The 26,366-nt window shown below is 23.4% G+C and overlaps 10 protein-coding genes across 30 annotated transcripts in view; 6 read left to right on the plus strand and 4 right to left on the minus strand.

Moving 5' to 3' along the window:
• The first annotated feature begins 16 nt into the window (after positions 1-16).
• On the plus strand, positions 17-1,352 carry LOC122711016 (gamma-glutamylcyclotransferase-like). The gene is made up of 4 exons (XM_043929362.1): positions 17-215; positions 392-690; positions 766-870; positions 1,166-1,352. Exons 1-4 carry the CDS (start codon positions 111-113, stop codon positions 1,185-1,187), a joined length of 531 nt encoding a protein of 176 aa, XP_043785297.1. The 5' UTR covers positions 17-110; the 3' UTR covers positions 1,188-1,352.
• On the minus strand, positions 1,044-4,689 carry LOC122711015 (probable leucine--tRNA ligase, mitochondrial). Of its 3 annotated transcripts, none has more exons than XM_043929359.1 (8): positions 4,537-4,689; positions 4,141-4,351; positions 3,656-4,049; positions 2,591-3,465; positions 2,144-2,500; positions 1,824-2,064; positions 1,498-1,735; positions 1,044-1,323 (listed from the first exon to the last, which is right to left on the minus strand). In XM_043929359.1, exons 1-8 carry the CDS (start codon positions 4,627-4,629, stop codon positions 1,108-1,110), a joined length of 2,625 nt encoding a protein of 874 aa, XP_043785294.1. In that variant the 5' UTR covers positions 4,630-4,689; the 3' UTR covers positions 1,044-1,107. The 3 variants fall into 3 exon arrangements, 2 of the variants coding, with proteins under 2 accessions (XP_043785294.1, XP_043785295.1); XM_043929360.1 differs by having other exon boundaries at positions 4,554-4,626; XR_006346042.1 differs by having other exon boundaries at positions 1,183-1,323; positions 1,498-1,628.
• A 201-nt stretch (positions 4,690-4,890) lies between these two features.
• On the plus strand, positions 4,891-6,311 carry LOC122711084 (60S ribosomal protein L13). The gene is made up of 4 exons (XM_043929506.1): positions 4,891-4,952; positions 5,382-5,530; positions 5,651-5,900; positions 5,974-6,311. Exons 2-4 carry the CDS (start codon positions 5,388-5,390, stop codon positions 6,238-6,240), a joined length of 660 nt encoding a protein of 219 aa, XP_043785441.1. The 5' UTR covers positions 4,891-4,952; positions 5,382-5,387; the 3' UTR covers positions 6,241-6,311.
• A 311-nt stretch (positions 6,312-6,622) lies between these two features.
• Positions 6,623-10,621, plus strand: LOC122710996 (kinesin-like protein KIF23). 3 transcript variants are annotated; one of them, XM_043929325.1, is made up of 15 exons: positions 6,623-6,682; positions 6,851-7,426; positions 7,507-7,674; positions 7,754-7,952; positions 8,020-8,158; positions 8,284-8,483; positions 8,554-8,658; positions 8,728-8,813; positions 8,874-9,004; positions 9,072-9,175; positions 9,235-9,339; positions 9,423-9,569; positions 9,663-9,824; positions 9,894-10,130; positions 10,206-10,621. In XM_043929325.1, exons 1-15 carry the CDS (start codon positions 6,672-6,674, stop codon positions 10,398-10,400), a joined length of 2,565 nt encoding a protein of 854 aa, XP_043785260.1. In that variant the 5' UTR covers positions 6,623-6,671; the 3' UTR covers positions 10,401-10,621. The 3 variants fall into 3 exon arrangements, with proteins under 3 accessions (XP_043785260.1, XP_043785261.1, XP_043785262.1); XM_043929326.1 differs by having other exon boundaries at positions 8,737-8,813; XM_043929327.1 differs by lacking the exon at positions 6,623-6,682 and having other exon boundaries at positions 6,855-6,978; positions 7,052-7,426.
• A 106-nt stretch (positions 10,622-10,727) lies between these two features.
• LOC122710999 (dual specificity protein phosphatase 3) lies at positions 10,728-12,127 on the minus strand. Its single transcript, XM_043929330.1, has 5 exons — positions 12,008-12,127; positions 11,901-11,934; positions 11,475-11,662; positions 11,191-11,414; positions 10,728-11,091 (listed from the first exon to the last, which is right to left on the minus strand). Exons 2-5 carry the CDS (start codon positions 11,919-11,921, stop codon positions 10,889-10,891), a joined length of 636 nt encoding a protein of 211 aa, XP_043785265.1. The 5' UTR covers positions 11,922-11,934; positions 12,008-12,127; the 3' UTR covers positions 10,728-10,888.
• A 487-nt stretch (positions 12,128-12,614) lies between these two features.
• On the plus strand, positions 12,615-18,516 carry LOC122710998 (charged multivesicular body protein 4b). Of its 3 annotated transcripts, XR_006346038.1 has the most exons (6): positions 12,615-12,911; positions 13,217-13,394; positions 13,510-13,760; positions 13,831-13,890; positions 15,518-15,594; positions 18,400-18,516. XR_006346038.1 is itself a non-coding variant. In XM_043929329.1 (5 exons), exons 1-4 carry the CDS (start codon positions 12,731-12,733, stop codon positions 13,884-13,886), a joined length of 666 nt encoding a protein of 221 aa, XP_043785264.1. In that variant the 5' UTR covers positions 12,615-12,730; the 3' UTR covers positions 13,887-13,890; positions 15,518-15,644. The 3 variants fall into 3 exon arrangements, 2 of the variants coding, with proteins under 2 accessions (XP_043785264.1, XP_043785263.1); XM_043929329.1 differs by lacking the exon at positions 18,400-18,516 and having other exon boundaries at positions 15,518-15,644; XM_043929328.1 differs by lacking the exons at positions 15,518-15,594; positions 18,400-18,516 and having other exon boundaries at positions 13,831-14,157.
• On the minus strand, positions 14,684-18,772 carry LOC122710995 (pyruvate dehydrogenase phosphatase regulatory subunit, mitochondrial-like). Of its 6 annotated transcripts, XM_043929324.1 has the most exons (13): positions 18,736-18,772; positions 18,386-18,470; positions 17,940-18,171; positions 17,568-17,831; positions 17,327-17,483; positions 16,960-17,241; positions 16,573-16,875; positions 16,351-16,490; positions 16,074-16,279; positions 15,852-15,993; positions 15,489-15,758; positions 15,240-15,412; positions 14,684-15,142 (listed from the first exon to the last, which is right to left on the minus strand). In XM_043929324.1, exons 3-13 carry the CDS (start codon positions 18,057-18,059, stop codon positions 14,884-14,886), a joined length of 2,316 nt encoding a protein of 771 aa, XP_043785259.1. In that variant the 5' UTR covers positions 18,060-18,171; positions 18,386-18,470; positions 18,736-18,772; the 3' UTR covers positions 14,684-14,883. The 6 variants fall into 6 exon arrangements, 5 of the variants coding, with proteins under 5 accessions (XP_043785259.1, XP_043785255.1, XP_043785257.1 ...); XM_043929320.1 differs by lacking the exon at positions 18,736-18,772 and having other exon boundaries at positions 18,386-18,696; XM_043929323.1 differs by lacking the exon at positions 18,736-18,772 and having other exon boundaries at positions 15,001-15,142; positions 15,240-15,321; positions 18,386-18,696.
• Positions 18,773-19,185: 413 nt separating this feature from the next.
• Positions 19,186-20,861, plus strand: LOC122711057. 2 transcript variants are annotated; one of them, XM_043929453.1, is made up of 9 exons: positions 19,186-19,394; positions 19,465-19,497; positions 19,588-19,632; positions 19,801-19,866; positions 19,950-20,087; positions 20,170-20,241; positions 20,314-20,383; positions 20,461-20,492; positions 20,574-20,861. In XM_043929453.1, exons 1-9 carry the CDS (start codon positions 19,302-19,304, stop codon positions 20,589-20,591), a joined length of 567 nt encoding a protein of 188 aa, XP_043785388.1. In that variant the 5' UTR covers positions 19,186-19,301; the 3' UTR covers positions 20,592-20,861. The 2 variants fall into 2 exon arrangements, with proteins under 2 accessions (XP_043785388.1, XP_043785387.1); XM_043929452.1 differs by having other exon boundaries at positions 20,461-20,861.
• Positions 20,862-21,233: 372 nt separating this feature from the next.
• On the minus strand, positions 21,234-22,732 carry LOC122711058. Its single transcript, XM_043929455.1, has 3 exons — positions 22,527-22,732; positions 21,886-22,176; positions 21,234-21,816 (listed from the first exon to the last, which is right to left on the minus strand). Exons 1-2 carry the CDS (start codon positions 22,723-22,725, stop codon positions 21,893-21,895), a joined length of 483 nt encoding a protein of 160 aa, XP_043785390.1. The 5' UTR covers positions 22,726-22,732; the 3' UTR covers positions 21,234-21,816; positions 21,886-21,892.
• Positions 22,733-23,143: 411 nt separating this feature from the next.
• The window catches only part of LOC122711312 (liprin-alpha-1), a 30,010-nt gene continuing 26,787 nt past the window's right edge, over positions 23,144-26,366 (plus strand). For 5 of the 9 annotated variants that reach the window (XM_043929943.1, XM_043929947.1, XM_043929951.1 and 2 more), the window contains exon 1: positions 23,145-24,920. In XM_043929943.1, coding sequence (XP_043785878.1) covers positions 24,672-24,920 — 249 coding nt within the window. In that variant the 5' untranslated portion in view covers positions 23,145-24,671. Of the gene's footprint in view, positions 24,921-26,366 lie in introns of all 9 variants that reach the window. The other 4 variants (XM_043929944.1, XM_043929945.1, XM_043929950.1 and 1 more) reach the window with 4 other exon arrangements.

A 26,366-nucleotide genomic window follows, 5' to 3' on the forward strand; every position in this document is an offset into this window, starting at 1 on the left:
TACAAATATCGAAGATATAATGAATATTGATAATGAGGAGTGATCTTAACCTATTTATTTGTTAGTTTCAATCAATAATCTTCACAAAATTTTACAAAATAATTGATAAAATGTCTAATAAATTTTTATATTTTGCATATGGAAGCAATATGTTAATGAAAAGAATACATATTAATAATCCAACTGCAATACGAAAAGATATTGGTTTTTTAAAGGTAAATATAAATAGCTTGAAAAAATTTTTGGGTTATTAATTTGTGATATTTATATTATTTTATAATATTTTATTATTTCAGTCTAAATATATTTTATTATTTAATATGTGGCATTGTCTTTTGTGTTTATATTTTTATAAATTATTATATTTTATGCAAATATTGAATTATATCAGAATTTCAGACTAGATTTTTTAACACATTCAAAAAGATGGGGTGGATGCTCAGCAACAATTGTACCCACAAAAGATTATGTTGTATGGGGAGCAATTTGGGAATTAGATGAATGTAATATGTGTACTTTAGACAATCAAGAAGGTGTTGCAGATAAATTATACTTTCCATTAGTAGTTGATATAGAAACGGTTACTGGTAAAATATTAAAATGCAGAGTGTACCAACAATGCAAAAATCCAGATGAACATATAAAATTACATTTACTACCAATACACAGAAGACCTTCACCATTATATTTGTATATAATATTTATATTTATATTTAATTTTATAATTTATTTAACATTTATGTAATTATTAATTAATTTTTTTAGAGAAACAATAATAAAAGGTGCACATGAAAGTCATTTACCACTCGATTATATTAAATTCTTAGAAACAATTCCACCTAATGGATATATGGGAGAATATGATATTGGGTAAGAATAATTGTTTATTATTAAATTGATTTCCATTATAAATTTTTTTTATTATTTATATTATATTATATTATTTTATATTATATATTAACTTCAGTCATTTATATTAATTTCACTCATTTTAGTAATATATAAACAAGATATTATAATTAATTTCAATATATATAGATTTTTTATATTTTAATATTTTATCTTTAATACAAAAAATTCATTTAATAAAAAATTATATTCTTTTTATTATGCTGTTACAATCTCTGCATATTTTTTTGTTAAAATTAATATTTCTGGATCACAGACTTCCTTTACAAGAAGTTTAGATTCAAGAATCTTATGATTCTTTAAATGTTTCTGGACAAGAGGATCATTCTCTATCAAGTTAAGAGCTGTCTCAAGTGATAATTTTTCTATTTCGTATTTGAATATTTTAATTGTTGTATACAGTACACCATTTATCTGATAATATATAAAATATTACAATTAATGATATATTTATATAAAAAATTTAGAGTATTTCTATAAATATCTATATTTATATCTATTTCTATAAAATATAATTGTTATATAATTGTATCATAAATAATATAATGTAAATTCATATAAATAAAAATATAAATACTTTAAATTTACCTTGACTGATAATTTCATTTTATAATTCATATCTATTTCTGGCCATTTTTGTTCTAGAACATCTTTATCTAATTTTATTTCATCCTCATTTATAAGATGATATTTTGCCGCAGAAAATGCCGACCATAATTCTGAAGCAAAATGCGGTGCAAATGGTGCAAGCATTATAATTTGAACTGCTAATGCACGTTCATATTCGCGACTTTTTTTCATACATTCTATAGATACCTTACGCAAACTTAATATTAAAAATTAAAAGTTTAATATTAATTAAAATTTTTGAAATTATTATAACTCTTAGTATAATATAAAAATACAATATATACCTATTTGTAAGTCCTTGCATTCTTGATATTGCAATACTTAATTGTTGAGTTTTAATTATATTAAAAGTTACAGTTTTTAAAAAATAATTTCGGCTGTCAAACATATATGCATCGTGTTCTGTAAATTTAGGATCAGTAGGTTTTGCTTGAAAATTTTTTAAACTTACTCCATTACGATAATCTGTAAAAGTTTTTACTGTCTTCCATAAGCGATTTTGCCAATTTAGTATTCCTGGTATAGCTATATTTTATAGATATATTATTTAATATATAATAATGAAAATTTATGTGAATGAATATTTATTATAAAACAAACTTACTATTATCATTACAATATTTATCCGAGATTGGTGCTTGATCAGCTAATATAAATAGTCTCGTTGTATCGATTCCATATTTATCTACAAATTTAACAGGATCAATACCATTATGCTTTGATTTAGACATTTTTTCCCATGAAACAGTGACTGGTTCTTTAGAATTTTTTTCTACATATTGTCCCTTGTTTTCTTCTACTTCATCTGCTTTTAAATATTTTTTTGTACTTTTTACTCGATACGTTTTTCCTAGTACCATACCCTGAACAAGTAATCGTTGAAACGGTTCTTGGCTAGGTAAAAGTCCTTTTGAATGTAAGAAATGACTTATAAATCTAGCATAATATAAATGCAATACAGCTGAAATTATACATTAATTTGAGATTTTTTAATATTATTATTTTAAATATTATTTACAAAAATCTAAATATAAAAAAATTAAATATATACCATGTTCTTTTCCACCCACATATAAATTAACAGGAAATATTTCTCTTACTTTATCAACAGCAAACATTTCTTTCATATTTTTTGGATCAATATATCTCAAATAATACCATGAACTATCTACAAATGTGTCCATTGTATCTGATTCTCTAATTGCTTGAATTCCACATTTAGGACAAGAAGTATTTAACCAATCTTTAGCTTCATGTAATGTAATCTTTTTATTTGAAGATGTTTTATTTAAAAATGTTATACTTGGTAAAAGTACAGGAAGTTCATTATATGGTACTGGTTGAATACCACAATTTGAACAATAAATAATTGGTATTGGTGTACCCCAATATCTTTGTCTAGATATTAACCAATCCTGCAATCTTGAACTAACAGGATATCCACCAATTTTCCACTGTTGTGCTTTGGATAATATATCTGATCTTTTACATTCTATTGAATGTCGTTGAAATTCAATTCCAACTATTTTAGAAAATTGAAAATCATTCATTGAAGCAGAGGGTATACCAATATAAGTATCTCTAAAATTTGGAAATATTACTTTATCTGTTACAAATATTGGTAATTCATTTCCATTAAATGGATTTACTACTTTGACATTCATGATTTTAATTCCTTCTGTCACATCTGTACAGTATTCTGGTCTATTTAATATACTACGTGGAGATATTGCAACAAATTTTGCATATTCAATAAATTCTGGATAATTAGTCCAAACATTTATCGTTTTTGGATAATTTGGGATATTTCCTATCAATTGTAATTCAAAACTAATACCATCACATTTACCAATCCAATTTTCTTGTATTGTTTTAACATCTCTCCATTCTATCAATTTTGGATCACTTAAACCTTCAAGCAATGACCTAATTAATTATATTAATATGTAATAATATTAATTATATTAATATTATATATAGTATTATTTAATATTATTATTATATTAATATACAAATAAGTGTAATCTAAATTACATATATAACTATAATTTATTATTTCTAGTCTTATTACATTATAATATATTTTAAAAATTTAATTCAGTTTTTATATATTTACTTAGCAAATGATGTAGTCCTAATAAACCATTGATTTAATAATCTTTTTTCTATTTTAGCACCTGATCTCCAAGAACAATTATTAGCATCAACTTGTTCCTCTGCTAATACGGTTTCATCAATAGGATCCCAATTAACGAACGATTCCTTCCTATAAACCAAATCTTTTTCAAAAAGTTTTAAAAATAATTCTTGTGTAAATTTATAATATTCAGGATCACAAGTAGTAATTTCTCTATCCCAATCAAAAGAATAATTTAATAATTTTAATTGATTTCTCATGTTTTTAATATTATCATATGTCCATATAATTGGATTAATTTGTTTTTCAATAGCAGCATTTTCAGCAGGTAATCCAAATGCATCCCAACCAATTGGATGCAAAACATTATATCCTAAAGTAAGAAAAGAATAATATCTTTCAGATATTAAATAAGAGATAATAAAATATTTGTAAATTAAAAAATTTCATTTTATAAATTAAACCTTTCATTCTATAGAAATGAGCAATAGTATCACTTATCGTATAAACTCTTATATGACCCATATGAAGCATTCCAGAAGGATATGGAAACATTGATAAAATATAAAAATTTTTTTTTTTATTATTTGTATCATCATAATTTTTATTTAAATTAATTTTGTCTTTCCAATATATTTCTATTTCCTTTTTTATTACATCTGTGAGTTCTATATTCTAGAAAAATAAATAATAATAGTACATATTATTATTACTACAATTACAATAATTATTATTATAATATAATAATGCATTATATTATACATTATATTTCAAATTATATTAATGATTAATAATGATAACCAAATTTTTAGTTCTTAAGTTTATTTTATTTATTTTTTGAATATTAAAATATTTTGTACCGAAAATTTATTTATACCAGTTGAAGCATATCGAATGACACTTTTAAAAAACTTAATATTCTTATAATATAATGTAGATTCTGTAATCTTCATTTTTTAGTATTTTTTAAATTATTATTATTATTATTTAAATATTTATTTAAAAATTCTTAAATTAAAACATTGAACTTATATATTATCTAGAAAGTTGCCATATTTATTATTTATGTTAAAGAAATTATATTATATATTATTATTATTTTAATAAAATTATTTGATTTTGAAATTTGATTTTTATCAATAAATAATATTTTGTTAATATAATTTTATTGTTCTTTAGTTTAAATTTCAATTGATAAATACTATTATATGGAAAACTAAAACTTCCGTTAGATACCATTGATTCCTTTTCCGGTGTGTGTCGTATAAATAAGTTCGTAAGTAATCTTTTAAATTTGAAATCCAATTGAAAATATAACATCTTAAAGTAATATTTTATAACTCAATAGAAAATTTATTATTTATGTTTTGAAGTGTAATTAAATAATATTATTGTAATTTCTTTTGAATAAATAAAGAAATTTTATGTTAATTAGGTTAACTTTTTCTCATATATATTTAATTTATAATTAATAAAATATTTATTTTAATAGAAAAATGTATGTACATAACTATAAAAGTATTATAAAGTAGTATTAAAGTTATAAAAATTTTATTTATGAAAAAAATTAAATGTTTTGTTTACATTTTATAATAGTAATATTTCTAATTTAATATATATATTTTTTAAGTTTAATAAATATATTTTAAAATCTTTAAATTAAAAAAATTGTTATATTGAAAATAAATATATTTATATATTTTAGTTCAACATGGGTAAAAGAAATAATATGATTCCTAATGGACATTTTCATAAAGATTGGCAAAGATTTGTCAAAACATGGTTCAATCAACCTGCCAGAAAATATCGTCGTAAACAAAATCGTGTAAAAAAAGCTCGTACTGTCGCACCAAGGTAAATAAAAAAACAATCAATTTATTTTTATTTTTTAAATTTATAGTTTTTATAAATTATATTTCATATTTTAACTATATTATTAATTTTAATAATTTAATATTCTTTTAAAATTTTAAGACCTGTAAAGCTTTTAAGACCTGTTGTTCATTGTCCAACATTCCGTTATCATACAAAAGTTAGGGCAGGTAAAGGTTTTACATTAGAAGAATTGAAAGCTAGTGGTTTAAATAAAAGATTTGCTAGGACTATTGGAATTGCAGTAGATCCTAGAAGACGTAATAAATCAGTTGAATCTTTGCAAACAAATGCTCAAAGATTGAAAGAATATAAGTCAAAATTGATTCTCTTCCCATTAAATGAAAAGAAAGTAAGTATAAGATAAAAAATTAAAAGATATAAAAAACAAATTTTAAATTTACTAATATTATTTATAATAAAAGCCTAAAAAGGGTGATGCTAGTGAGGAAGAGATGAAACTTGCTACTCAAGTTAAAGGAGAAATCATGCCAGTACGACACCAAGCACCAGCTAAAGCTAAAGCACGTGTCATTTCTGAAGAAGAAAGAAAATTCTCTGCATATGTAACTCTCCGTAAAGCTAGAGCTGATGCTAGATTAGTAGGAATTCGTGCGAAACGTGTAAAAGATGCAGCAGAAAATCCAGATGATGTTACCAAAGTTGGTAAAGATAAAAAGGCTAAGAAATAATATAATAAATTTATATTATAAAAAATTAAATATAATAATTATAAAAAATAAATTGTTTAACAAAAAATAAATTTTTGTTCATTATTTTTCTATTATATATTTTGATGAAAATCAATATATTTCAATATTATGTGCGTATAATGCAACGTAAATAAGAATACAAAATTATAATATTCACTTTTTTCCTTTTTCTTATTGGTGAAGAGAGTATTTCAATAAACCAATCGTATATATATATAGAATATTTTTTGTATAAATGTTGGTAACACTGTTCATTCCATTTTATAACTAGATTTAAATTTTGAATATTACTGCAGAGTAACGGTTTAGAGTTTGTGAAGTTGTATCTATTAAGAAATATATACAAGTTTCAAACAAAGAATTAATTTTAATAAAATAAAAATAGATTTATAAAAGAAAAAAAAAGAAAAATGAAGTCTGTGTAAGTCTTATTACTTTTTTGATTTTAAACAAAAATATATGAAGTTTTTTTATTATTAATATTTTATTATTATTATATTTCACTTTGTAAATTTTTAATTTTCAATATCTAATTTTTTAATATTTATTAAATATTATATATAATATATATGAAATATTAACATTTTAGACGCGTGAAACCACCAGGTTCAGCTCGTAAACCAACAAATCGTCCTAGGGGCAATAATATATTATCTAAGGATCCAGTGCAAGTTTATTGTCGTTTAAGGCCAATGCAATATCCTACTGATATATCATGTATGAAAGTTACATCTGATACAACTGTGGTTATTACACCTCCAGAATCAGCAACAAATTTTCGTAATTCTAGCAATAAAGAAATTCAGACAACATTTAGTCATGTGTTTACACCAGATGCAACACAAAAAGATATTTTTAATATAGTTGCCCTTCCATTAGTTGAAAATGTCATTCGTGGTAGAAATAGCCTTTTATTTACATATGGTGTAACGGGAAGTGGTAAAACATATACTATGACTGGCGAATCTCAAGATGCAGGAATAATGCCACGTTGTCTTGATGTTATTTTTAATAGTATTGCTAATTACCAAACAAAAAAATTTATTTTTAAACCAGATAAATTAAATGGTTTTGATATACAAAATGAAGCTGATGCAATGCTTGATAGACAAAATGAACTTCATGCTGGGCTTATGTCACAAAGAAATGGAAAATCAGGCAAATTGTAAGTATGGATGATATACTTAATACTTAATATACTTAAGATAAACATTTTTATTAATTTTTGTTAATGTTTTTTTATAGACGTAAAATAGAAAGTGATGGTGATAGTAATCCAATAATTCATGACATTGAGGAATCAGAAACAATACAAGTAGATCAAGATAATGTCTATGCTGTATTTGTTACTTATGTTGAAATTTATAATAATAGTGTATATGATTTATTAGAAGATGAAGATATTAGAACTAAGTATAATGATATATATTCATTTTTAATTTTATTATATTTAATTTCAAGTAATATTATAATGTTAAAAGATAATTTTTAGAACATTACAGAGTAAAATAGTTAGAGAAGATGGAAATAAGAATATGTATGTACATGCTGTAACAGAAATTGAAGTAAAAAGTTCAGATGAAGCATTTGAAATATTTCAGCGTGGTCAGCGAAGACGAAGAGTTGCTCATACTGCACTTAATGCAGAATCAAGTAGATCACATAGTGTTTTCACTATTCGTCTTGTTCAAGTAAAATTTTTAATTATCTTTCTTTTATATAATTAATATTTACAAATAATAACAGATTTTTTTATAGGCACCTTTAGATTGTGAAGGTGAACAAGTTATACAAGATAAACGAGTGGTATGTATTACTCAGTTATCATTAGTGGATTTAGCTGGTAGTGAAAGAACTAATAGGACCAAAAATACGGGACAACGATTGAGAGAAGCAGGTAATTATATTTCAAATATGAATCTTACAATTAAATATTTAATATAATGTTTAATAATAATGTTTAAATATTTAATATTATTTTTATAATTATTTTTATAATTATTTTCATCTGTTTTAATTTAGGGAATATTAATAATTCTTTGATGACACTACGATCGTGTTTAGAAATTTTAAGAGAGAATCAACTTCAAAGCACAAATAAAATGGTACCCTATAGAGATTCAAAACTTACCCATTTATTTAAAAATTACTTTGATGGAGAAGGACAAGTGAGAATGATTGTCTGTGTTAATCCAAGAACAGATGATTATGATGAAACAATTGTAAGAAACAAAGCAATAATATGAAATATAAATATATAAGTCAAAATAAATAAATTTATTCATATTTTAGCAAGTAATGAAATTTGCGGAAATGACACAAGAAGTTCAAGTAGCTAGACCAACAGTTACGAAAATAGATTTTGGTTTTACGCCTGGAAGAAGACAGGCAAATAAGGTAAGATAAATAATAAAAGAATAAAAATATAATTAAATTTATATAATATATAATTTAAATTTTTAATAGTTGTTTAAGGAGGCACGTAGTAAATTGCAAAAAGAAGGACGTCTTGAAGCTGGTGATTTAGAAATTGATGTTGGTTTAGTGTATAGGTAAGCATTATATTTTTTTTTATTTTTTCTTTTTACTTACTTAATTTTATTTTAATTCAGTTTGGGCGGTCCATTTCCTGAATTGGAGATTAGTTCTCCACGTAATGATCAAATCATTACTAATTTAATGCATTTTTTGGAACAGCGCATTAATAAACGGAATATATTACGTACTGATTTACAACAAAAACGTAAGAATATATCTATCTTTTAATGAAGTTTAAAATATGTATAATTTTTATTTGATTGCATTTGCAGAAAATGATCTTAGAAAAATGTTAATGACAATGGAACAAGATCATATGAATTTAAAGATTGAAAATGCATCTTTAAAAGCAGCCAATTCACAACAAAATAAAAAGGTAAGAATATTTTTTTGATTATGGGAAGCACACAAAAAAAAATTTATATTTGCTTTTAGATTTCTGCATTAGAAGGTCATTTATGTAAAACTGAAGAACAAATTGATAGTTTGCTTCGAAAATTAAATCATGCAAATGACACAATACGTAGTTTACAACATGAGGTAATTAATGAATGTATTTTTCTTTTCTGTGTAAATAATTGCATATTTTATTATATTTTACAATTGATTTCAATATTTTGCAGTTGAAAGATAGAAATATGGCATTAAATCAACGTTTAATAGATAAACAAAGGGTAAAACAAAAATACAACACTAAAATGCAAGTAGAAACTGATAAAATGAATAAGGAATTAGAAATAAAATTACGTCAACAACGTGAACAATTACAGGTAAAATAAAAGAAATGAATATATAAATTCATATAATCAATATATTATATTAATTTCATTTTCAAATTTTATATTTAAAATTTTTTTGTTTAGAATCAAATGAAGGAAAAAGATGATAAATTAAGATTGGTAAAACAAATCTTAGTTGATGATAACGGTATTAATTCTGTACCTAGTATTTCCAAAGATTATGTGACTCCTACTTCTAATTATATACAACAAACAACAAAAGGAACAGATTGTCGATCACGAAGAGTTAGTTTTTTCTATTTTATATGAATGTAATTTTTTTGAATATATATTTTAAATATATTTTATTAACAGGATAAAGCAGCTACAGCAAATTTAAGATATAGACGTTCACAAAGTGCTGATAGATGGGTTGATCATAGACCAGGAGCACTTGTTCCTATAGGAACTGTTCTTCAACCTTTAATGCATAGAAGACGTAGCGTTACACGACTTACAGATCCAAAAGAAATTACAGATGGTGTATCCAGATATTGTCTTGTTGCGCAAGAACATGATACAGATGGTGAACTTGAGACAAAATTATTCAAGGTAATTTTATTTTGAACGAATCCAAAAAAAGTATATTATTATATGATGTTATAAAATATGATATTATGATGATAGGGCGATATAATACCTACTAGTGGAGGAGGTGCACAAGTTATATTTAATGATATGGAATGTTTAAAACAATTATCTCCAAAGGCAAGAAAACGTAGCGGTCCACAGGATATAGAAAATATAAATGAAATAGGTTCCCCAAATCATTCATCTACTCTTAAAGAATCCCATTCCAAACGACCACGAGTTGTAAATTAATAATAGTTATTAAGAATAATGAAATCAACATGTTTTTACAGTATTACATTTTATCAATTTTATAATTTATTAAACAAATTCATCAAATAAAAGATGAATTCTAAGAAGTGTGATGTAATATTGTATATATAAAATTTTACATCACAAACATGTAATCGCAATCTTGTAGAATATTATACTTCATAAATTTAATGAAATTTGTAAATAAATAAAATTTAGATTACATGATGATATTAAAATATGGATTACGCATAAAATATAAATTTTGAAATAATTTACAATAAATTTTATGTGTAATATATAATGTCAAACAATAAAACTTTAGAATTTATAAACAGATAATAATGTATTGATAAACAGTTTGATTATATTCAATTTTTATATACAATTATTTATATACAATATATATTAATAAAATTCTATGCATTATATACTGCGGATAAATCTTGTAAAATCTCATAGAAATATATCTTTAATCCTCATTAAATCTATACTTGTAATCGTTGTCTTCGTAAATGATTATCTAATTTTGCTAATTGATTAAGAAAGCCACTATTTGGTTGAATAAAACGATTTTTGCGGACTGTACGAATTGCATCTGTTGCTAACATTTCTTTTTTAATCATTAAATATGCTAACACACATGTTGCACTACGTGAAATTCCTAACATACAATGAACAAACACTTTACCTATAATAAAGAGAAATTTAATTTAGATAAGATTTTAGATAGTATTTTAAAATATTATCATATAATATTTCCTTTCTTTTATTAAATTTCTTTTGTTACCTCCAGAAGAAATAGCTTCATCAATAAAGTCTGCAATAGTGAAAAAATATTTGCTAATATCTGTACTGCATAAATCAATAAGTGGCAAACCAAGATATTTTATTGTTATATCAGAATAATAATTCTTATTAGTGTTTACAAATCCAAATCTTTTTCCTTCAGCAGCATTAAGCAAATGTGTAATACCCAACATTTTAAGATATTTTTTATTTTTTGCTGTTACACTATAAAAATGCAAATTAAGATTTGATAAAAATGAAAAATATAATATTTATAATACTTACGCATCACCAATATATATTCTTGGATATACTTCATCACAATCAATATCCTGTTGAATACGATAATATTCAACATCATCTCGATTAGAATCAAATCCTGGTAGCATTTTATTTTCAGTTTGTGTTCTATACAAAACTTCTGTTAATTGACTTTGGGTGGTTTCTCCACCAGATAAATATTTTTCAAAGTTCTTAAAATAGAAATTTTTATTATAAGAAATAATAATAATTTTGAAATAATATAAATTTTTTTTAATAATTTGATTTGAAAAATTATAAATATTCAATTTAAATACAATTTAAAAAAATTTACATTCTTTATTTTTATATATTATTTATTTTAGCACAAATAATCTTACAAAATATTAAAATGAAATAAAATTCTTTACATCATAAAATACAATTCAATTCTTTTTTTACAATACTTACATTTCTCAGATTAGTTTCCATTTGAAAAGGTTAGCTAAAAATTAATATATATAAGTTAAATTAAATAAATAAAAGAAAATAATAGAATCGTATAAAAAATTTTATACCTTTATTTTGGCCAAAATGATTATAACTAATTTTATCTTGTTTATATATAAATATTATGGTATATGTATCAAGCGCTCATATATAAAAATCACGATAATTATATACTTAAACTTATGTTATATTGTATATATATATTTTCTTGCAAATGATTTTAAATAAAGAAAAAATATGATAGTAATATATAAAAAAAAATATAAATTTTATATTTCAAATGTTTAATATATATTTTTAAGATAATTTAAAATTTTTATGCAAATTAAATATTTATTATTTTAATATTTGAATATATATATATATATATTTGAATATTTGAATATTTTTTAAATTTATTATGTTCTTTTTCCTAAAAATAAAACACGATTTTATATATATAAAAAATTAAAAAAATTAATTTTGAATCTAAATTTATTATTTAAACAATTCATATAATAATATTCAATTAATTTTTTTTAATTATTTTCATTATAGTTTTATTCATATATTTTATTTATATTTATTATTATAAATTTAAAAAAATTTAGACATTCCTTTTAATAATTTGAATGTATAGGAATTTTATAGTAACTTAGCGATGAGTCATAATACATATCAGTGCCAAAAAAAATATGGCAGTAGTATGTGATTAATGCAGAGTGCTGTTAATTCTGCTTAAAGTATATGGTGTTTATTATATTTTTAAAAGTGTGATTATAATTTAAATTTGAATTAGATTTATTTACAAAATGAGTTTCTTTAGTAAAGTATTCGGTGGTAAAAAAGAATCGGCGCCTTTGTCAACAGCCGATGCAATACAAAAATTACGGGAAACGGAGGATATGTTGATAAAAAAACAAGATTTCCTTGAAAATAAAATAGAAATTGAAATTCAAACTGCTAAGAAACATGGAACAAAAAATAAAAGAGGTATCTATGATTAAATTTTTTTATTTAGCAATCATTTATATCAACAATCGACAATTTTCAATGATTAAAATAGTTTGTCATTATGACGTTTCTTTGTTCCGTATTCAATGTTCATTTATGCATATTATATACTATAATTATTAATATTTTAAAATGTTTTAAAAAATATTTCATTTACAAATTTATTAAATTAAAAAATTTATATTGAATTATAAATTATAATATTATTATAAGTTGTTTATTCTGAGTGATTTTAACTTTAGTGATATATTAGAATGAATACAACAAAGAAACATGCTTTACAGCTGCAATTCAAGCCCTTAAAAGAAAGAAACGTTATGAAAAACAATTGCAACAAATTGATGGTACACTCACTACAATTGAAAGTCAAAGAGAAGCACTTGAATGTGCGAATACTAATACTGCTGTACTTACGACAATGAAAAATGCAGCAGATGCATTAAAATCTGTTCATCAACATATGTAAGAATTAATATTCAGTCTTATAATAATGTTAATTAATTCATTAATGTAAAATTAAATAAATAATTTATTAAAATTTTCTTTATTAAAAATATTTATTAAAATTATTCTTTAGGGATGTTGATCAAGTACATGATATGATGGATGATATAGCTGAACAACAAGATGTAGCAAGAGAAATTTCTGATGCAATCTCTAATCCTGTAGCATTTGGACAAGATGTAGATGAAGAAGAATTAGAAAAAGAATTAGAAGAACTTGAACAAGAACAACTAGATAAAGAATTACTTGGTATTGAACCTACTGATGAATTACCAAATGTTCCAGCTACTGCTATTCCAACTGCCCCAACTAGGACTCGCACAAGTAAAAATTTCAATGTATATGTATATATATTATAATAATCTTTAAACTAAAATATTGTTTATATTTATAGAAGCTAAACCTGAAGAGGATGAAGATTTAAAAGAACTAGAAGCATGGGCATCATAAGATGGTATTAAAATATTTGTAAAAATAAATTTTGTAAGAAACTAATAGTTAAAATTAAGTATCTACAATTGAAAATCAGAACAGTGTACGTCAATACATTTTTTGGATTCATACAATTATCCTAATATTAGTAACAGTATTTTTTATGCACTGTTAAAATGATTAATTAAAATAATAATTAAATCTTCATAATAGGTTTTTTGCTTTTTAGATATAAAAATTTTCTTATAAGAAAGCTTAAAATGTTATAACAATACAAATACTTATATTTAAGCAATATATTTTATTGTTGCAGTAAATTAATTATATCAGATAAATTTATAATTTGCATATATAATTATAATTGCTATAGATTGTATACATGTAATTAAAAATATGTAATGAAAAATACAAACTTATAAATTTTATATACTGAAAATTAAGTCATAAGATATATAATTGCTTTTTAATATTTGAATATTATTTTAATGTATATATGTATAACATATTTTGAAATATGGCATTATTTAAATTGTATGGCTTTTTAAACTTGTATAAATGTATCTGTCATAAATAAATTCATTCAAAATATACTGTAATATACTGTATAATGTAATCAAGTGAAACAAATATAGTTACATATTTTTAAAATATGTAAAATATATTTATAAATCAAAAAATCATTATAATTTTTGCAATGTTTTAAAAACATTATAAAATAATAATTATAAAATTATAAATAACTATATTTTTTTTATGATATTGAATTAATATATTAATAGCTTTCATAAATATAAGTAAGAATTTAAATAAAATAGTTTAGAATGACGGATGCATTAAAATGCAACATATATTTCATAATTTGAATAATTTTATAAATATAGATATACTTATATTTTACTTTATAGATATACTTAAATTTATTAAAAAAACAGTCTTTGAAAACTTAAAAATTTATTTTCTTTTATTTTAATTCATAATTCAATGATTAAAGTTTCAATTAAATAAAAAATTATTATCAAAGAATTTCATTCTCATATGCTATAATGGGTGTAGGAATATATTTTTTGTTTAATTTATTATTTAGTGTCGGTATGGGTAATGGATGAATGTGTGGTTTAACAGGAAATCTAGTTCCAGCAATATCAATTTCGTAATGACTTTTGGATTCCATTATAAAGTCTGTTGTAACAATATTTGCATTAGTTTGTACATATCTTGATTTAGGAACACTGATAAAACCAAGACAGATATGTTTTTCAGTAGCAAAACCATATCTATAAAATTAGATTATTAATCAATTATTATTATTAATTAAAAAAAATATAATAATTACAAATATATATTTTATTTTTAATTATATATAATATTTACCCAGCTGATGTAACAGTTCCTACAAATTCATTATTTCGATAAACTGGTTCACCACCCCATGGCCATACATTCTTATTAATATCTAATTCATTAACAATAAATAATACTAATCGTTTTGATACACCTTGTTCTTTTTGATGTTGTAAAGCAAATTTGCCAATAAAATAATCTTTCTATTATGAATTGTTAATTAATGAAATATTTTGCCTTTTAATAATAAAAATATATAAATAAATTTTATGTACTTACATCTAATTTTACACTGTATCCATTTCCAGCTTCATATGGTGTAACAAAAGGTGTCAATTCTTCAGCCCAAAATGGAATAAATCTTTCTATCCTCATAAAACGTTGTGTGAGTACACCTACATCTCGTGCTCCATAATCTTTACCTACTTCCATTAATTTAGAATATACATGAAGTGCATATTCTGATGGTATATATAAACAATAACCTGATTCACCAGTGTGTGTAAATGACATTACCATTACATCAGAAGCATAGGCTACATTTATATTCTGTTAATTATATGAAATTAATATTTACACATATATATATAAATCTATCTAATGTTAATGAAATAATTAGTAAAAATAAATGAAAATATTTACTTTATATGTAAAGGGAGAAAGATGAATATCAGAATTAGATAATTCTGAAAGCAGTCCTGCTGCTTTAGGTCCTACTAAATTAATAACAGTATATTTTGAAGTTACATCATTAAGACCTACTGAATGATCAGCTGGTAAATGTCTATAATAAATAAATAATTTATATATAATTTTATTTAAATTATATTATTAATTACATTATGATTTCTATTATTTTTTTACCTGTACATCCATTGATAAATACGTGTTTGTTGCGATGTAGGTGAAACCATAAAATAACTATTTTCAGCTTGTCTTACTAAAATACAATCATTTTCATATCCTCCTCTTTCATTTTGCATTCCTGTATGTACTATACTACCAACTGGTATGTTTGTATCATTAGAACATAATTGTTGAAGATATTTTACAACTTCATTACGACTAGACTACAAAAATACAATTATAATAAATAATGAAATATATTTTATAAATAATATAACATAATTTAAATATATACTTTAATTTCGATTTTTGAAAATGAACTCATATCTATTATTCCCACCCCTTCTTTGCATGCTAAAAATTCTTCTTTCATAAAGTCAAAAAATTGAGGTTTATAAAAACTTCCTGGTGGCATAATTGGTTTCTTTTGCCCTTCTGTTAATGAAATTTATTTTTTTATTTGTGAATTTAAACTAAATAAATATTAGTAAATGAAATATGAAAATTAATTTCTCACTTCTATAAGTTGAATTAAAATAAAGGGGACGTTCATAAGCCATTTTGACACCGAAAATTGCACCTCTTTCTTCAAGAACAGAATACAATGGCGAACAACGCAATTTTCGAGCATATTTATATTCACATTGATGAGGATACAAAATTGCATAATTTCTTCCAACAATTTCTTTTGTTCTTTGTTGTAAGTATTGTTTACTGCTATGTAAATTTAAAAATCGTTGTACACTAAAAGGAAGTAATTCTTGTGTAGATTCACCATTTATTAAACATTCAGCAACTTCTTTACCTATTCCTCCTGCTCCTAAGATAATAAGATATAAGAAAATTTTAGTAATTGAAAGATTTAAAAAATTTAAAAAGTGTTTAAAAATTTGCTATATTTTACCTTGCAATGAATTTCCATTCATGCCAACAGCAACAAAATAATTTTTTACTTCTGGACTTTCTCCTAATATCCATCTACCATCTGGTGTAAAATTATCTGGATAGTTATATACTTTTGGTTGTATATTTTTTAAAAATGGCAATCTATGTACTATTTTATCCCATAAAGGTTTCCAATGTGAAATATCAATTGTAAGGTGATTTTTCCAATTTTTTATAGGTACAATACCATTCTCAAATGCAGGTTTTGATTCTGGTTCAAACCAACCAATTAATAAACCTCCTATAAATTTATAAATCTAATTATTTATTATAAAGATTGTACACATTTGTACAAATTAAATAAGATATATTAATATCTTAAATACCTTGCCATTCTCTTATATATGAGTATGAATCATAATCTCGTATACATGGTAGAGCTATATTAGAAGAAAAAGGAGAAGCAATTGCATAAAAATGTTCAGCAGGATATGCTGGAATTTTAACTGGTGGATTGCATTTTAATCCTAATTCTCGTGCCCACTAAATTTCAAAAATAAGAAAGAATTTGTCTAAAAAATAAGATTAAAGTTATTTTATATTTTTAAAATTTGATATTTATATTACCATTCCTGCACAATTAATAAAGTATTCACAAGATATTATTCCATATTGAGTTTTGATACTTTTTATGGTTTCATTTTCAGTATAAATTTCTTCTATATGACAATTTTCAATATATTTTGCTCCTCCAATTTTTGCTAATTTAGCTAAAGCATTACAAACTGCACTAGAATTGGCTACTGCATCTTCAGGAACCCAAATTGCTCCTTCAATATCTTCAATATGTAAATATGGATATAATTGTTTTAATTGTTCTCTTTCTAAAATCTATATATTTTTATTCATTAAAAGTTTTTAAATTCTAATTTTAAAGTTATATATATTATATATAATAAATATATTATATATAATAAAGTTATATATTATAAATCTTACTTCACAATGTAAACCTGTGGGTATATTATAAGCCATTCTTCTTTTTAAAGCTATCATTCTATCTTTGGTTTGAGCTAAATATATACTTCCACATTGTTTTAAACCTATATCATATCCCATTTCTTGTAATTGTTGATATAATTTAATACTATAAGAAATTAAATTTCTATGTGATATTGGTTTAAAAAGACCAAGTGTACCAGAGCCAAAATGAGAAGTTCCACTTCCAATTCTATAGCATGAAATATTTTAATTAATAGATATTATAATAAATAATTTTTAAGTAAAATAATTAGAATATTAATAATTTTTCAAAACAAAATTATTCATATATATAATTTAATTATATAAAATATATAATATGACAAATAAAGAAATCTATAGCATTATTTTAAGATATTTATATTTATTTATTAATTACTTCATTTCATATAAATAAATTGTACCTATTTTGTTCCAGAATGAGTATATCATTCCATCCATTAATAACAAGATGATAAGCAACTGAATTAGCCACAATTCCTGCACCTGCTATAATAATTTGTGATTGCGAAGGTAATATTGTTGTATGAAATGGAAATTGTTGTAATGTATGAGAATCATGATTAAATTTTTTATTTTTATTTTTATCGATTTGATTAGATTTAAATGTTTCATTTTTATAGGTTATATTATTTAAATAATTTCTATAAGTTTTTAAAACTATTTTTTGCAAAGTTGTAATGTGAAAACATTTTGAATTTGCGTGTTGCAGCATTAAATAATATGAAAAATAATAACTATGATTTTTATTTACTTTTCTAAATAAATTGTAGAAATTAGAATTCTAAAATATGTTGACTGTCCGGATGTTCTCTTTATATTAAAGTTTTTAATAAGAATAATGATTTTGTTAATTAATCTAAATTATCATTTAAAAATAAAAATTAAGGAATTTTATATAATATTTTGATATTTTATAATTATTAAGAATTTTGAAGAAAATAAAAATTATTTTTTGTATTAGTTATTTTTTCATTATTTTAATATAAATAATATTTTAATATAATTGCAAGATTGATTTGTTTGAAATTATTTAATTTAAAATATTATTGAATTTAATTTTGGATACATTTAAATATTTAATATAATTATAAATGCGCGCTAAAACTTTTTTAACGATAAATCGAAATATTTAAATTTCGATAGATTTCGATTCTCAAATCTCTTCGATAAAGTGATCATTCAAAATGGGAACGATGTTAGATCTTCGGTTTTTATTAATATCGTTTTTATCATAAATTCAAGCGTTTCTAATTGTTATTTGTATACTTTTACTAATTATTTTTATTAGGAATAATTATTACTACAAAATTCTTTATAATGTGGTTCATACTTTTCGCAATCTGCATCTTTAAAATAACGTGTATTTTTATCTTCATTATCTATTGCGTTGTCACTTTTCTTCTGGTTATGGTAAGAATTTTTTTCTTTTATTGTAATCGACAATACTTTATGTTAACCAATAATGTTGTTTATGACAAAGTATAACGCTCAAACAGAAGAATTGAAAAAATGTGTAAGTTTAATAATATAATTTTTTCTTTTTTATAATATTTTGATTTATGTATTCTACAATATGTAAATTATACATTATTACGTTTCTTAGATTGTACCTCAAGATACAATTGTGGAAGAAGAATTCCCAATCGAAGTCAGTAATTTAAAAAAATTATTTTTAATTAAAATTTATTATTAAAAAATTATATACATATTAATGATATATACATATTAATGTATTATATTGTATATTTTTCTTAACCATAGTTATCGATTTTTTTTATATTTTCGATTTCTACAAATGACATGTTGATTATTTCAGAGTCGCGATAGCGTAGATGATAAATTGGAAATATTAACGGAAAAACTTACGGAGAAAGAACATGTGGTAAGAAATTAATTTGTTTTTTTATACACATCTTTTATTAAGTTTTTCTAAAAGAAATATAATTAGTTTTGCTATGCACATAGTTACAAAAATCGCAATGTGAAATAAAAGATGCAGAAAAAGTATTGACTGATTTGGAAAATAAAACATCTTCTTGTCGAGATCGATATCGCTCGTTAATGATTGATTTGAAAAAAGATATTCGGAAGACTGAAGATGAGGTTGGCGTAATAATATAATATAATATAATTATTGAAAAAAAAGAAATAAAAGAAATTATAATATTATGATTATATTTGATAGGTAAGAATGTTACAAAATCAAATTTCAAGTTTATCAATTCGACGAGAAGCTCTTCGAAGTGAAGTATTAAAGGTAATGCTTTGATTGCTTTAAAGTTGACGATACAATATAAAATATAAAAAATAATTCATAATATAATTACAGCAACAAGAAGACTATCAAAAAATGCTGAATAGTTTCTCTAAAGAATTGGAGAATAAAAAAATATTATTCTGTACGTTATTATAAAGTTTTCTATTTTGTTTAAAATTTGCTTTTTATTATTTTAATTGATTTTTTAAATGTTTGTAGCTTCGAGTATTGAGAAATCAAGACATCCTCGTGTGAGTTATTTCATTTTACCATAAAAAATTTTATCGTCTTCTTGTATGCATAATAATTAATTTTTTATTAAATGTTCACAGTATTGTTTTTCATATTAAAGAAAGAAAATTAGAACAAATAATTAAGAAGACATTATCAAATACTACTTTATCGAACATCGATTTAATATCGAATAGTTGTCAGAATAGTTGTTTTTGATTGAGTTGTAATGTTTATTTATTATTCACAATATGTACATTTGAGTAAATAATCGATATGAAAGTTTTTTACTTTCAAATGCATGGTAAAAATTAATATTGAAACAAAAATTTAATTCGAGTTTTATGAATTTCGATTATTCATATAAATTATTTCTTATATAGAAAGCAAAAACAAAAGCAAAAACAAAGTGCAAAATATTATTTTTATTGATTAATAATCAATTAATAAGTAATAATCAATTAGTAATTTATCAAAATAATAATTTCAATTAATATTTGTAAATCTAAATATCTTGAAAATGATTTTTTCTTAAGACAAAACAGGTTAGTATAAAATATGAAGTTTATCATTTAAACTTTAAATATTGCATGATATCAAATGTAAATGGTAAAAAAATAATACAATATTTAAAAATAATAGAATTTTCGCATATAAAATCAGAAAAAAAGAATAAAAAAAAAAATACTATGAGACCTTATTTTTGAAATGTATTAATTTGTAGGAGATTAAAAATAAAAATAAGTAAGGAATAAGTAGATAATATATTTTTTTCATTCAAGATATTTTTTTCATCTTAAAAATGAAAAGAGTTTAAATTATTTATTTTGAGTGCCTTTTTTTTCATAGAATTGTACATTCATGCGAACATATTAAAACAAATAGAGATTTTAAGGCACTTGCTCCTTTTCCGATGTATAACGTAATAGTTTTTTCGAAATTTTTTTTGTGAGCATAGAAAGTTCCTTAAAAAATTGTAATAAACATAAAAGAAAGACTATCTTTTATGGAAAGAATACTATCTTTTATGGAAAGAATACTATAAAATGTTCGTTGAGCTTGTTAAGTGCACGCGAAAGGAACCTTGCTGTTTATTCTTTTAATTTTTTCTAATTTCTTCTGCTATTTCACACGTCTCATTATATTATCTCATGGGACACTTTTTTAAATATAAAACAAAACTATTTATACATACTTCTTGAAAATCATGCAAGAAGTTTGAGATTTCTGGACATATTTTTAGTTCGTCTTCTATTGAATGCAATAGAATACATTCAAAGCGAACATCAGCACAATTTGTTATTCATAAAATTGATTAAAATTTGTTATAGAGATTTGTCCATTCTGCAAATTATTATGATAATTAAAAATTATTGAAAAAAATTGAAATATATTTTCAAAAATAAAAATTACCATTTCTTTATAATTCTGTATGATGTGATGGAAATTTTTTCAGAACTGCATGGTAAAGATTGTAAAATGCATAAAAACTAACACTCAAGATGACGATCAATGCCGAGCCAAATATCCAAGATAAAAAATGACCATCTATGATATCCGAGGTCTCTTTTCTTTTTCTTGCGCTAATTTCGCCCAGGGTGGTGCCTTTTCGCTCTTCCATCAGTCTTTTCATATTCGCTAATTTCTCACGCAGTTCATCCACTGATTCAGCGATATCTTCGATTGAATCGCCTCCAGGTAGATCTACAACTTGGACGAATAAAGTGTAATTCCAAGAAATAGAGATGTTCAAAAGCATCATTTAAATGTAAAACAAAAAAGTGTTTTGGAGAAAATAAAAACTTTCCATTTTGAATATATTTTGAAAAAAAAAGATTATTGATAATTAAAAAGAAATGCATTTTTTTTATTATTCATTAAAAATAATATTTAAAAAGATACTTAGAATTTAAAAAATTGAAATATTTATAATTAATTATTTAAACTATTTTTTTCTTTTAACAAAAAAGTATAGAGATCTTTTAACATTTTATTAGGAGTGATGTAAGTTCTATTTTTGAAAGATATTTTGAATTGAAGCTATGACTACTTACCCGTAGCTTCTGGCGTACAAGTGTGTGTTACTGTTTTCATGATGCTTGCCTCTATCTCTTTTAATTGTATAACTTGGTCCAGCATTCGACACGAAGGTCGGTATTGATTATCCAGCATCCTACTCTGTAGCGCAGTCTCCATCTTCTGGAAAATTAAGTCTCTCCGATTTTTTCTTTTTAAGTCGATCAAAATTATCATATTAAGTTACAATCAATCTTATTTAAAAAATAAATGTTTCTATAAATTTTAAAATTCATTAGAAATTAAATTTTAAAATATAACGATCTTTTTTAGCAATACATTTTTTTATTTATTAAAAAATAGATTCAAGTATTAAAAATAAAAAATTTTGGTTTAAATGTCCTGTATATTTCGATATTTATAATATATATTTATAGATTGATTTAAATAAATGTCTAAGGACTTTTTAGACTTTTTAATAGTTACTATTTTTTAATATTTTAATAATTAAATAGAATCTATTTAATACAAATTATACATATTTGAAATTCAAGAAATTAATTTAATTGTCCCGCGCTTCTATAAAATTCTGAAATTGTAGCGCTACAAGTGATCATCGATCTCGTCGCAGTTTGCAAACACGGCTAAAGAAAATCGTACGACATTCGGGCGGAGTCGGACGCACCTTCGGGGAAGGTTGACGTCACGGTGCAAAATGGCCGCCGGTATCGGAAATGGAGTAGCATAGAGGCTGGGCGGTAGGAACGAACTGTAGGTGTGTCAGTACTCGGCTTTTCCGCGATAATGCCATCGAAATGCCGATTGTTGCACGCTGACTTGCGCCTCGTGTATAACTTATACGTACGATCGGAATCATTCCGTTGGCCGAGTTTCCGATGGTGATAATAAATTGTGAAATAGTCGGCGAGGCAAAATAAGCGGTGTTCTGAACTCCCCTCGATATATATCTTCCCTGAAATTTTTTCTGTTCATAATTTACTTGTGTTACAAACATTCAATAGATAGGATGAAATCTTGTCTAAATAAAATCGAAGTGAAAAGTAAACGGTGGCCTGTCCAGTGATCATTCTTATACTATTCACGGATATTTCACGAATGTCAGACTCATCTGCCCGGTTCCAGAAGAGTGTATTGTGAATATTATCTTTGTGTCGATTATTTCGATTGAATATTAGTTTATGTTTCTGATAAAAAGTGAAATGGAAAATGAGAAATACGCGCGTATAATCAACGTATAAGAGATCCAAGAGTGCGTAATATAGTGTATGTTCACTGATCCTATTTGTGATCTGTCAAAACTAACTTAGCTATCTAACAATCGTATATATATTTATAGTGAAACTATTTATATATTGGGTATCAAATCTTCCTCTTATTACGAATTGATTAATTTTTTTTAAGGAAAATATTCTCGTTGCCTATGACTATGTCTTAACTGCGTATGATCCTTCACAACGACACATCGATTGATTCCCTTCCGTAAACAATATTTAATAGCTGCTAAGAATGTATTGTCCAATGCTGAAAATGAGATATGAATTTGAATCATGAGAAAGTGACCGAGCAAGTAATGTTGAACTTGGAACTGTTAAGAGATTATTCAAGCAATGTTTCTGCCAATAAGTATCAGTTAACCAAATATAAAAAAAGAACGATCTCCATTCTTCACAGAGTAAAAATTACGAGAAGCTAAACTTCAGGATTTTAGTATTTCTTCTGGTTAAGCAGTATACTCTTTAAAGAAGATAACATTATCAGAATTTCGGCGCATAGATATTGTTAGAATTATTATATAAAAGTGTGATTGAAAGAAAAAAAAATTACAAATTTTTAAGAAGAATTAGAAAATTTCAAAACAAACAAATCAAAGACAGAAAGGAAGAGAGAGAAAACACATCCAAACAATGAAACTGACTAAGAAAATGATTAATTAAAAAGTTCGAGACAAATTAAAAGGTACATATATATATATATATATATATATATATATACATATCGAAAGCGATAGGTGGCTTTCGTTGTCACTGGCGCGCACGCGAGTGTCCATATTATATCCGTCGCGCGTGTTTGTTTCTCATTTTGTTTCTTATTTCTTATTTGCGTGTATATTTAAAGTGAAGTTTCAGTGTGCTGGAGGGTGAAAAAATAGTAGGATACACAAAATGTGGAATATGATGTGTGACGTGATGCCGACTATTGCGGAGGACAGCATTAGCCAACGAAGTTCGCAATATTCCGGTGAAGATGCGAACTTCGAGCAATTGATGGTATCAATGCTTGACGAAAGAGACAAACTGGTGGAATCATTACGCGAAAACCAGGAACGGTTGCAGGAAACGGAAGCACGTTTGCAGGAGGTCGAGAAAGAACGGGATTCATTGAATCGTCAATTGAACGCTAATATTCCTCAGGTATATCTTAATAATTTAAAATATAGTTGATTCTTAAATATGTAATATATGTTTATTATATTCATATATATATTATTTATTTATTGATTAAGTGATTGAAATCCATGACATAAGATAATTCTTTATAATTTTTTAATATACAATGAAATTATTAAAAATTTTTATAGCAAGTAAATAATAACATTCATGATATAATTCATTTATGATTTATGGATTATATGTATAATAAAGAATAATGAATTAATTTAAAATAATTATATGATTGGTCCGATTTTTTTCAAGAGATTTAAAGAGATTTAAATTTTTTTTTTTAAAGAGATTTATACATAACTGAATATATTGCATTATTTAAGGATTAATTATATTTATTTTTTTATTTGTATTGCTAATCGATTTATATCTTAACATTTTAATTATTTCTAAAAAGAATTAAATTGATTGATAAATTATTAATTGTAGTTAGTATGTTTGATCTATGAATTGTTAAATTATGATTACTTATTCTATATATAAGTTGTGCCAGAATAAATGATTGAAATGTGTCTTGAATCGAAAAAATCGTGCTATATTAATATAAAATATTACATATAATTATAACAAAAATGATTAAAGATCTGATTTATGAAAAATATATTTTCTTTACAATTTTATATAGATTATGATTGTTTATATATATGATTATTTATGATTATTTATATATATTACTTTTAGATTATGTGATGCAATTTTATTCTTTAATATTATAATTACTATTTCAAGGTAAATTGAATTTCATTTTATTTTGATAAAGACAATTTTATTATTTGAAACAACAATATTTATCATTATCATCTTTATTATTAATTTATTATTATATCATGTGATTTCTTGATCTTAACATGTATACAAGCATTTATTACCCGTTTCCATTTCTTCGTTCTATTGCTCAACCTAGATAAAGAATAATTTAATGATGTCATAAAAGAAGGCAGATTATAAATGCACGTGGGTGATTACATATGTTAAAATTCATGTATAATTCTTTATGATATTTTAAGTGTATCAATTAATAAAATTATGATTTGAATCGTAGTATATTAATAAAACTTTTTTTTAGCAAATATATAATGATTGAAGCAATTTTGATATTATATATAATATCAATGATATATATATAAAACAGGTTATTTGGTTTAATTTCAATAGAGTTGAATCAGCATATTGAATTTGTTACTTGATTAAAGGGAAGTATAGATCAATATTTGTATCTGAAGATAAAGTCAAATTTTTTTTATCATAAAAATTATTTAGAAAAATTATTTATTCCATTAGTTAAGATTTTCGTTCATGTAATATATTCCTTCACAAATCTTTTCAATAAACTTAACAATAATATATTTTCTATTATGAAATATTTATAAGAGCGTCATTGGTATTTTTCTAATTGCACGAGATCGATCATAGATC

This window comes from Apis laboriosa, unplaced genomic scaffold (assembly GCF_014066325.1).
Source record: "Apis laboriosa isolate Shangri-la unplaced genomic scaffold, ASM1406632v1 scaffold16_cov148, whole genome shotgun sequence".
Classification (NCBI taxonomy): domain Eukaryota; kingdom Metazoa; phylum Arthropoda; class Insecta; order Hymenoptera; family Apidae; genus Apis; species Apis laboriosa.